The 10,796-nt window shown below is 41.8% G+C and overlaps 1 protein-coding gene across 20 annotated transcripts in view; it reads right to left on the bottom strand.

Moving 5' to 3' along the window:
- The window catches only part of DLG2 (discs large MAGUK scaffold protein 2), a 1,827,487-nt gene that overhangs the window by 12,982 nt on the left and 1,803,709 nt on the right, over window positions 1-10,796 (bottom strand). For all 20 annotated transcript variants that reach the window (XM_045293139.1, XM_045293148.1, XM_045293133.1 and 17 more), the window contains 4 exons: window positions 9,172-9,222; window positions 8,034-8,135; window positions 5,491-5,663; window positions 2,145-2,254 (listed from right to left, as the gene is read on the bottom strand). In XM_045293139.1, coding sequence (XP_045149074.1) covers window positions 2,145-2,254; window positions 5,491-5,663; window positions 8,034-8,135; window positions 9,172-9,222 — 436 coding nt within the window. The remainder of the gene's footprint in view (window positions 1-2,144; window positions 2,255-5,490; window positions 5,664-8,033; window positions 8,136-9,171; window positions 9,223-10,796) is intronic.

Here is a 10,796-nt window from a genome sequence, read left to right as displayed (position 1 = left end):
AATTCCTCTTGGTTACGTTACCCTTGATCATGGCCTCTCAGGCCTCCCACACCCACCTCACCACCAATTTGGATCACTTGTTGTTCCCTTGTGGATGTATGAATTGTTATAACAGCTTTAAGATGCCCCAGTAAAATTGTTTTAAAAAAAGATATGAAAACGTATTTTTCTGTTTCTAAACCAGCTTTAAGTTGCTGTTTTCAGAAGGTCATTTTTCTTGTTACTGTTAACATTACTAATAATATTTATCTGGCTTTGTAGAGCTTAGAAATCAGTGGTCTCTAATGAAAGGTATGGTTGCTTAATTTAGTTTGTACAAAGCTCAGTGCATTATCTACATGGGAAGAAACATAATACACGCTACTGAGAGTAATGGCAGTAGTAATAATTTTATCATATGGTTTTCCATATGCCAACCACAGGCAAAGCTTTTCACACTAAATTTAATACCTGCATTAATGGTACTGTCACTGTCCTCCCACTTGCATCATTTTATCCTACTCAGACCCCTTGTCTTGTATTTATTGGAATATATTTTGATTTGAAGATGGTCCTCTGGCATTTAGCTTTATTCTTTCAGGCCATTATTCCAGCTCCTATAGCTCACTGGGTTTCTTCAGAGCAGACAGGGAACAGTTAGTATCCTCTGTAAGCAATTGCTTTCCTCTTTGGGATGAAATAATTTTCTTTGGTCTTTCCCTACGTAACCTTTTCTAGTACTTTGTGGCTCTTGTCTGAACCTAGTTATATCTAGGAGTCAGAAACAGAGGCAATATGGAAGCAAGGCTCTTAGAATATAAGCACCGGCATGATTTCCCATATTCTTTTGCAAAAGCCGCTACTTATGTGTTACAAAACAATAGAATAATTTCATTCCTTTGATAAGAAATTACACCTTTTAGAATAATAATAATAAAAGCTAAACACCAAATTCTGTGCCTTTGAGTCGATTTGGACTCATAGTGACCCAATAGGACAGAACGGCTCTGGTGGGCTTCTGAGACTAACTCTTTATTGGAGTAGAAAGCCTCATATATTCTCACAAAGAACAGCTGGTGGTTTAGAACCACTGGCCTTGTGGTTAGCAGCCCAACACATAACCACTAATAGTAATACGATTTAAGCAGTTGCTGTTGAGTTGACTGATTCATGGTGATCCCATGTGTGTCATGGATCAGTGGAGTCAGTGTAGAACTGGACTCCACTGGATTTTCAATGGCTGATTTTTCTTTTGGAAATCTATTGCTAGGCCTTTCTCCCACAGTGTCTCTGGGTAGAATTAAAGATCAACATTTCCATTGGCAGCCAAGCATGTTAACTCTCAGTGCCCGTCTATTGAGAGTTTCCTATGTGCCCAAAGGCTGAAGAGCCTTACCTTCATGGTCTTTAACCTTTACACTAGCCCAAAGAGATTTATATTATTAATGTGCTTACTTTAGAGATGAGGAAGGGAATCTTGAGGTGACCAACCAACTTTCTCAGGGTCACTTGATTAATAAGTGATGAGCAAAGACCCAAACCCAGCCTGACCCCTTTTCTAACTCTCTGCTCTTTGCCTCTTGGTCAGTTGTCTCTTGTGGCTGCTGCAATCTCACTCTCCCATGGATTTGTCTACAAAGCCACGACAATTTCTGTTCAATCACCCGGAAGTTCTATCTGGATGATGGATATCTGCCCAATTGTCTTGCGAAGGGAAGGACTTAACAAGTCTTTGAAAAACAAAAAATCAGTCACACGTTTTTTTCTCTTGCTTACAAATATAGACAGGGATGCAGTTATTGGTTTAAATTATGCATGTTTGACTGTTATTCCCCTAAGAAAACTCCCTTAAGGAGAGTGGCCTACATATATGGAATTTAATGGACACTAGAATTCTTTTATTGAAGAAAGCAAAGTGTAAAAAGGCTAAAATAAAACACTACCACCACCGACGATTCAAACTAAACCATACCCCCTAAAAGAATTGCAAATGCATTCAAATAACTATCAAGGAATATTAGATAGGCATAATGTCTCTAGTGAATCCAAAGATATTTAATATGTCTTCTGGGGGAGAGGGGGAAGTGCTTTAAAACCAACAGTGGAATTCCCATCTTTCATTTGGGACAGCAGTAGGATGAAGGCTTCCAGGGCTCTCTACTCACATCAGAGGTTCCAGAGACCGGGGCTTAATGAAGATGGCAATGGGATAGAGCTGGGCCACTTGTAACCGCTTGATAGCATTTCCTGATACGTCAAGTATACAGTGTTTACCCTGGGAGAAAGAGAATAGGGGGAAAAAGTCCAAAAGAATGAATTATAATCTAACCAAAAGAGCTATTTTTCAGGGGGAGGCAGATTGCTTGGTTCCTAAAGGCTCAAATACAATCATTACAAGCCATAAATAAACATTGATATCCAGGGCTATCACTGAATTCCTGTAATAACTAATACTTATTAAGTGTGTGCCATGGTGATAGGCATTCTACATGTATTTTATTAACTGTAAATAAGTATTCGGCGCATTGTTCAAAGAAAAAATGTAGCCATATGTAATTTAACCAAGCTGATTCTCAGGAAACTCAGGAATTGCAAACGTTGACTGAGTACTTATGTGTCTCTCTATTAATATATCAAAAACCCTGGTGGTGCAGTTGTACCGGTAACTGAAAGGCTGGTGGTTCAAAGAAAGATCTGTCACCACTGGCTGATTTGTCAAAGACGAGGCAGTGATCTCGTGTAGAGATGGACAGTCTTGGAATCCCTGTGGAGCACCTCTATCCTGTCTTACAGGATTGCTATGTGTTCCAGTTGACTTGATGGCAGTGAATTTGGCTTGGTTTCTTTGGTCCCTAATATGCTTAGTCTAAGGGATCTTAGTGTGCATGCTACGTGTGAATCATAACAAACGATAGATAGCCTTGAGAAGAATGGGAATCCCACCAAACTTTATTGCGTTCATTCAGAACTTGCACATAGATCAAGGTAGTTATGTGAACAGAACAAGGGAGTGCATGCCTTAACATCAAGAAAGGTATGCACCTGACCCAAGCCATGGGGATTTTCAATGACCTCATATGCACATAAAAGTTGGACATTGATTAAATAAGTAAAGCTGAAGAAGAGTTGATACATTGGCATTATGGCGCTAGCAAAGACTATGGAAAGTACCATAGTGTGCCAAAAGAACCCACAACTCTGTATTGGAAGAAGTGCAGCCAGAATGCGCCATGGAGGTTAAGGAGACTTTGTCTCACGGAATCTGGACATAGGGTCTGGAGAGACCAGTTCCTTGGGAAGGACATTATGCTGGATAAAGAAAACGGGGCAGTGAAAAGTAGAAGGCCCTCAACAGGACGAGGGAGAGTGTGGCTGCAGCAATTGAGGATGGTGCAGGACTGGGTGGTATTTCAGTGTGTTGTACACACGGTTGCTACGAGTTGAAGCAGACAGAAAGGAAGCCAACAACATGGAAGAGCAGCTTCAGGAAGAGATACTTTAAATACTCTGTGGTTAAAAGCATGAGAGAGGCAAGCATAAAGTATGTAAATTTCTTTTTTGTTCACAAATAAAGCCCTATTATATGATAGCACACCTCATTGAACTTGGCTTGCACTGCGATGAGTGTTCAAAGCCAAGGAGCTGCTTATAAAGTCTTTCTGGAAAAGTAGATACGCTTGCCAAGTCATATTCTACCTCAGGGAGAGGAATTGCCTCAGTAATCGTTACTCTGAGGCTAGAAAAACTTTATAGAAAAAGAGAGAAAGCATATTACACAAATAGGAATGAATCTAAAATGAATAACCGGTAATAAAAACTTATGAAAATGAAGTGAGACCAAGGAATACTAGATTGAAAGTGTGAAACACAGGACGGTTCAAACCTTTATCAATTTGGTGTAATACATTCCATGTTTGCTCTCTGAAGTAAAACCAGACCAAGACACAAACTCCCTGCCATCCGGTTGATGCAGACTCATAGTGACCTGCGGCGACTCCGTGGGTGGAATATCCCCATTGGGAATCCGAGGCTGTAAATCTTTACCGCAGCAGAAAGCCCCATCGTTTACCCACGGAGTAGCTGGTTAATTGTAACTGCTGCCCTGTGGTTAACACCCCAAATTGTGGTGCATCGTGGGAAAAAAGCCCTGGTGGCTCCTTATAAAATGCAATAACTCAAACTCGCTGCCATGGAGTCACCGCCAGCTTATAGTGACCCGATAGGACAGGGTAGAACCGCCCCATTTGAGTTTGAGACTGTAACTCTACAGGAGGAGAAAGACCTGTCTTTTCCCCACAATGCACCTGGTGCTTTTAAAGTGCCAGCCTTGAGAATCATAGTCCATTGTATGACCACTACACCACCAGTTACATAAAATGTCTCAAACCTGTGGTTATTCACTAGCCAGAACATTCTAAGGGAATAAACTTCATATCTATATGTTCACAGTAGATGAAATTATCCAGGAAGCTCTCACTAGAAACAACATCCATATAGTTGATAGCTCTTTGCTTTTGAGAGGAAAATACATGTAATTTCTTAGTATATTTTCCGGTACGCTTTAAAGATCCAATTTGAATTTTTTGGTAGCAGTAGAGTCAAAGAAAATAAATGCAATAATTACTAATTATATAACATCTGTGATTGGCTAATAACTCCTGTTTTTCTCCGATGAAATGTGTTGTGATCCCAGATTAGCATCTCTCTTTACCTCCTTTTGTTTAGTCAAATCTGAGTCATGGAGACCCCCATGTGTTACAGAGCAATACTCCCTCTTAGGGTTTTTGTGGCTAAAATAATGGAATCCAATCACTAGGCTTTTTAAAGCACTACTGGGTGGATTCAAACTACCAACCTGTAGGCTAGTAGTTGAACACAGTTTGCACTATCCAGATACCTAGCTAGGGTCCCCTCTATGGGCAGATCTTTAATCACACCCAAGTACTTTTGTGTTCTATCCTCTCTTGAACATTATCCCTTTTTGCCACACTCCAGAAGTTATCAGCAGGAAGAAATTACACAGCATTGACATCTCTTTTTTGGAAGTTCTGTTCACATGAGGTTGGACAGCCCCCCCTCTCATCTCCCCACCTTTCCACCTTGAGATCTCAAGTTCGCAGGTGGAGAAAAAGTAACTCCTGATGACAGGGTTTGAGAATCTGAATCTCAAGATTCAGAGCGAAGTTTCCTTAATAAACTCAACGTTATTTACACTGGAACCCTAGGTCAGGGGTCATATTTGAGGACAAAGTAAATCCTCATAAACTTCAAGTTATTACCGTAATTGCCTTCAGGTTTGAAGTCACCTCATGTCCCCTCAGCCGACTAGCCTACTTTACGGAGATGAGAACAAGAATTAGGGCCTTGTCCTCAGGTGGTTCTGTGCTTGACTCTTAAAAAAAATATGCGATCAAAATTTACAACTGCAATTGGGAACGCTGGCTGAACAGAAAGGCAACGTGCCGGCTGGGGGCCATCTTTCCGAGAAGAGTGAGATGAAGGGTGACATACCCTCTCTGCGACAAATCTCACAGACTGCACGCTGGTTCCGTACAGGTTGTCATTGTACTGGCCGGCTTCTATAAACTTGTGCTCTTGGATATCTTTCTCCATTTGTTCTCTGGAAATGACAAAGTGATAGTCTCTGCCATCCACTTCATAGTCACGCTTTGGCCTCGTAGTATCTTTACAAAACAAGAAAGAACACCAAGATGCATTTATTCTTCTCAATTCTCCCTTTGTACCTACTTTTATACCACATCATATATATATATATCATAGATATAAAATATATGTGGTATGAAGGAGCCTTTGTTTAAGCCATGACATCATAAAGGATACTGGTCTTCAGCCTTATCCTCCTACTATACGGTGACCAGATGTCCCCGCTTTTTAACAATTTTCCCCACGTCCCACGGCGTTTTAAAAAGTCCCGATTTTGGGAAAGAATGCACGACAAGCTAGGGTATACAGTTTTCGGCTGCCACGTGGCTATTTAACCAGGATATGAGTTTTATCAATGGTGTCCCACTTTACCAATGTAAAAATCTGGTCACCTTATCCTACTATAAACTACAAAATGGACAAAAAGATGGAGCATCTGTTTTCAGGTGTCCAATGAGAGGTGCAGAAAAAGGAGTGGCCCCCAGAGAGCTCTACAGTCGCCTGGCCTCTGGCTAGGGGCCATTTCCAAAAGGACAGGCATCAAGGTAGGGTCTTAGCTGACCTTGGAGTTCTGATCAGCCAGGACTGGGCATCTGGTTAATACAGAGTTCCTAGAAAGGCTAAATTGTAGGAGTTGGTTTCCCCTAGGGACACCTTGGCAATGGGGGAAAAAAAACCCAAATAAAAACAGGCTACAGCTAGAACAAGCCTATGAGAACAGAAACTCAAAATCCTGTAGAGGAAAATAAGCAAAGTCCAGAGAGACTCTCGAAATATAGCAGACGGTCAAAGATAACGCGATAAGCAAAGAGGCGGACAAGTGCGTCCTTTAACCAGGAGAGGAAAATAGAGCTATTATAAAATACACTCAAAGATTTAATAATACATAAAATGACATCACAGTTAAGGGGCCTAAAAGTCATCAATTCTAGCCATTCCACCTAACCTTTAAAAAATATGTATGTAAAATTTTAAATGTTAAGCAAAAAAGTAATAGAAATTGTATATACCTAATAGTATATATATATATATATATATGTGCTATGTGTACCCAATCCTATGGGGGAAATGCAGCACAGAAAGAAAAAGTAGACAGAAGTCTACCAAAGCTTTAACAATTACATTATCTCTTGGTCATCTGCGTGATGGGTGGTTGAATACTTTTTAGGATTTTGTAAGCTTTACACAAAAACATGGATAAAGTCTGTGTAAAGCAGTGCTATTTACTAAACAAGGAAAAAGATGCAGTGAAAGGGAAATTGGAAAAGGTGCTTCAGAATTACTTATTGTCTCTTCACAGTTACAGACCAGTTTGTTAGCTAGAAGCTGCTACAAATGACCTGGGGTTTGATATACTGAAGACCTAGCGTGAGTCAGACAGCAGGTCTTCTTCCCAGGGCCCTAGCTGGCAGCAGTTTCAAGTGGTACAGCCATCATCTGGTTCCCTTTTGTTCATGGCCTATCAGTGTTGCACGTACAACTCAAGCTAATCTTGAGTATTCCAGGTGATCCTTGTGGCATAAAAATGCGAGAAACATTTGAAAACATACAGTTTAACTTTGATGCTGAGAAACATACTTGTTGGGATCAAATTTAAGAGCTCAATTATCTAATAAATTAAAATTGCCTGGAACCTTGGTTGCAGGCCCCTAAGATTGTATCTGCTGGACCTCTTCTTCCCACTCTTCTGCCAGCACTTCTGTTTTCATCCACATTATGTTACGCAGAAGCACAGGGTAACCTTCTGCGTGTGCAGACTAAAGCTTCTTAAACTGTGGGGTCACAATCTCATGTGGTCACATACCTCAATATGAGGGTAACAAAACAATGTTGGCAACAGTCAAAGGTTTCTGAACAACCCAAACAAAGTAACTTAAAATCAAAATGCCAGAGGTGCAGATTCTTGGGGGGAAAAGGGTAACTGGATTAGGAGCAGCTGTAGCCTATGTGTGGTTAGCAGCCCAACACATAACCACTGTTACCAGGGCTCCTACGTGTTCCCCAACCATCCTGCAACGGTTTTAACCTATGACTTGTTTCTGATCTCGTTTTATGAAAGACGTCGCTTCTGTGTTAGTTCGGTCACGTCATCAGAGCCTCCTGAGGCCCCCCATCAAGCCTGTGCTTATTTAAAATGCGTTGGAGGTGTAGAATAAATTGGATCTAGCCCTGCCCTCTCAGGGTTCACAGTCAGGTGGGAGAGATGATTAAACTTAACAGAGAACAATAAGCAATACATGGTTACACAGACGAAAAGTTTTAGGCAGACAAAATTAAAAAATAAGTAATTATGGTATCTGACTTACTAGCAAGACTGTAAGTAGAATTACATGTTATCACAAGAGAGGAGCTAGATTTATTTTTTCTAAAGGAATGAGAATGATACTTACGAGGCACACAGGAACCAAATTTGTCAGGGAACTCAGATATTAAATCGTCGTTGATCCGATCCTTCATGGGGCCCAAGATAATCACAGGTCGAGTGTAGTTTACTGTACAGAGAGAAAGGAAGATTTAGGTGACGAGAAAGACTTGGAAAAATTGGCAAAACAGTCCTGCCAGAGCCATCTTAAAGTGGACTGCTGGGGGCGTTACTTCTTGGGATAAATGGTCCATGGAGTCCTGCCCACGGGGATGGATGCTTCATTCTGAGTATGTCCAGCGGTGCCTACTTGAATTCACCAGCAGGGACAAGCAACAGCACTGTCAACAAAAGAAGCATCTGGAGGGGATTGGCTCCCTTAGGGCCCAGCCACACCAAGTCAAAACAAAGACTGAATTCAGGCCACGGAGTGGGAAAAAGATGCCAAACCACGTGTTTGATCATTAGTTATGTAGACAATGACTTTAAAAGTAACTATCATACAAATGTGCTTAATACAATTGATGGGTGGGTTGTTCTAAGAGCTGTAAGAACCCTGAGCCCCCAATAAGATGATTTATATATAAAAAAAATACTAATTACAGAACGTAACTGTTAGTAAGAACACTTTGTTTATCTAATTCCCTTTTCTCAGCTCAAAATACTCTCTCTTTGTTGTGGTTTTCCCAAATCCTTTGGGACATGAATGCTAAAGTTCATTTGGTGTATAGCTACTCATCTGGTGTCTGAATTCCTTCGACAACATCCATGTCAATAGTCACTGGGCTTTCTGTGAAGGGGAAGGGATGCAGGTCTCCAGCGCAGAGTCTGCATCCCAGGATAGCTTTGCTCAAAATGCCTGCTGCTGACGGAGCGGATGTTAGCCTCGCAGGGGCTTTTGCCCGCTGATCCTGCAGCCAGGTCTCTAGGTTATTCTGATGGGCTCCTCCTCATGAGGAATACTCGTCTGGAGGCCTGATCCATCTTTTTGGGAACTGTCATTGCTCCCTTTCAGCAGGGCAGCTGCTTGTTTGGTGAGAGGACCGTCAAGGGTGGAGGGGAAAGTCCGGGGACACTGAGTATTAACTAGGATGTTTCTGTTGGGCCCTCACGCTATCTTTCAATGGTGTCGTATTCTGGAAATCAGAGCATTCTAGGAAACTTACTTTCCTGCCGAGTGACAGGCTCATAGGAAAGAATGAGGTCTTCTTGTCCTCCTGAGAAGAGAAGAAGAAAATTACAATGGGCTAATTACCCCCGTATATCCCAGCTATAAGCCCTGTTCTGAAACACAGGAAACAGACATGGTTCTTGGTTAATTTCCCTTGCTCTTTTTCTTGAGCCATTCCAAAAATCCTTTCATCCTCAGAAAATACTTCAGCAGTATTTCAGGGGTCAGGTTGTCTCTCTAGTCAAAGCTCGGTCATAACTCTCCTAAGGACTGGCCGCCTGCTAGCTGCAGGTCAGTAGGGCAGCAACCCAGGAGACGACTCTGACAGTGGGTAGTGCAGCACAGTGGCCCCTCCAACAGTAGTACTGCCTACAATTAAAGCACTTTGTTGAATGAAAGGGGGGCATCCTGTGGTTTGCTGTGTGTAACCAAATTTCCTTATCTTCCAAGGAAGCACATGGTTCAAAAGCAAGTATCAGCTTGATTTATAATAGAAAACCTTCATCTGTACTTAGTACAAGATTGCTAAGGGATGTGACTCTACTGTTACTTTTGGGGGAATATTTTGTGTGTCCATGAAACAAAGTTAAAATTCAGGAGTACCATGAGTCACTGGCTAGATTTATTGGTAGAACGTGCCTGATAATTTGGAAAAAAGACAAGGTAGTAAAAGTGTCAGTTCCTCCAATGTGGGCCTCAAATCAACAAATCACCATGGAGAGTAAATTAACCTATTGCCGTTTAGTTGAGTCTGCCTCACAGTGGGCCTCTCAGACAGAGTAGAAATGCCCGGTAGGGTTTTTAAGGCTGTAAATTTCTACAAAAGGAGACGACCACCTCTTGATTCTGCAGCATAGTTAGTGGTTCACACCACCAAGCTTCTGCTTAGCAGCTGAGTGTTTTAACTTCAGCACCACTCTCAAACCCAAACCCACTGCCTTTGACTCTGTTTTGACTCATAGTGAATCTGCACGGGCTTCCCAGGCTGGAAATCTTGATGAGAGTGGACAGCCTCATACGGAACAGCTGGTAGGTTTGAACCACTGACCTTAGCAGTCCAACACATACCCAGCAGCACCACCAGCACTTCTATAGGCAACTATTTTTCTAAGGACCTGTTTTACCCAGTTGATGAAGTGTCTGTGGATGGAATCGGCTGTAACCCCAGGTTTTGCTCGTTGTTTTTGCCTTCGGCTTATGACTGACTATCTTTTAATGGGGGAAATAGTTTTGGCCTAAGTGCTGATCTGTACAATAGTGTAACATGCATCATGAGATGATTTCTCCTGAGTTCCAAGGGCAATTGGCTGCATTGTTTTAGAGCCTCGGAGCTCATGAAACACATTCACAATATGGCAATGCCTCTTTCAATAGTCCTGGCACCAGGAAAAGTTTGATGGGTGGTTTTCATAATGACCCTTGCTTTTGGAAAGTTAGGCGATATGTGGGCGAAAGTGTGCAGTAGAGATGTCTTCTGGAGACTAGGTGGCTGTGGTGGGGTCTTAGGTTCATAAGTGTGAGAAGTGTCTCCAGACCCAAGACACAATTTTCTTTTTTAAAAAAAATCACTTTACTGGGTGCCCTTACAGCTCTTATCACAATCCTCCATCCATCCATTGT

Source organism: Echinops telfairi, unplaced genomic scaffold (genome assembly GCF_000313985.2).
Source record: "Echinops telfairi isolate 266 unplaced genomic scaffold, ASM31398v2 ScPeMD7_1713;HRSCAF=2227, whole genome shotgun sequence".
Classification (NCBI taxonomy): Eukaryota; Metazoa; Chordata; class Mammalia; order Afrosoricida; family Tenrecidae; genus Echinops; species Echinops telfairi.
This window is presented reverse-complemented; position numbering and strand designations above follow the sequence as displayed.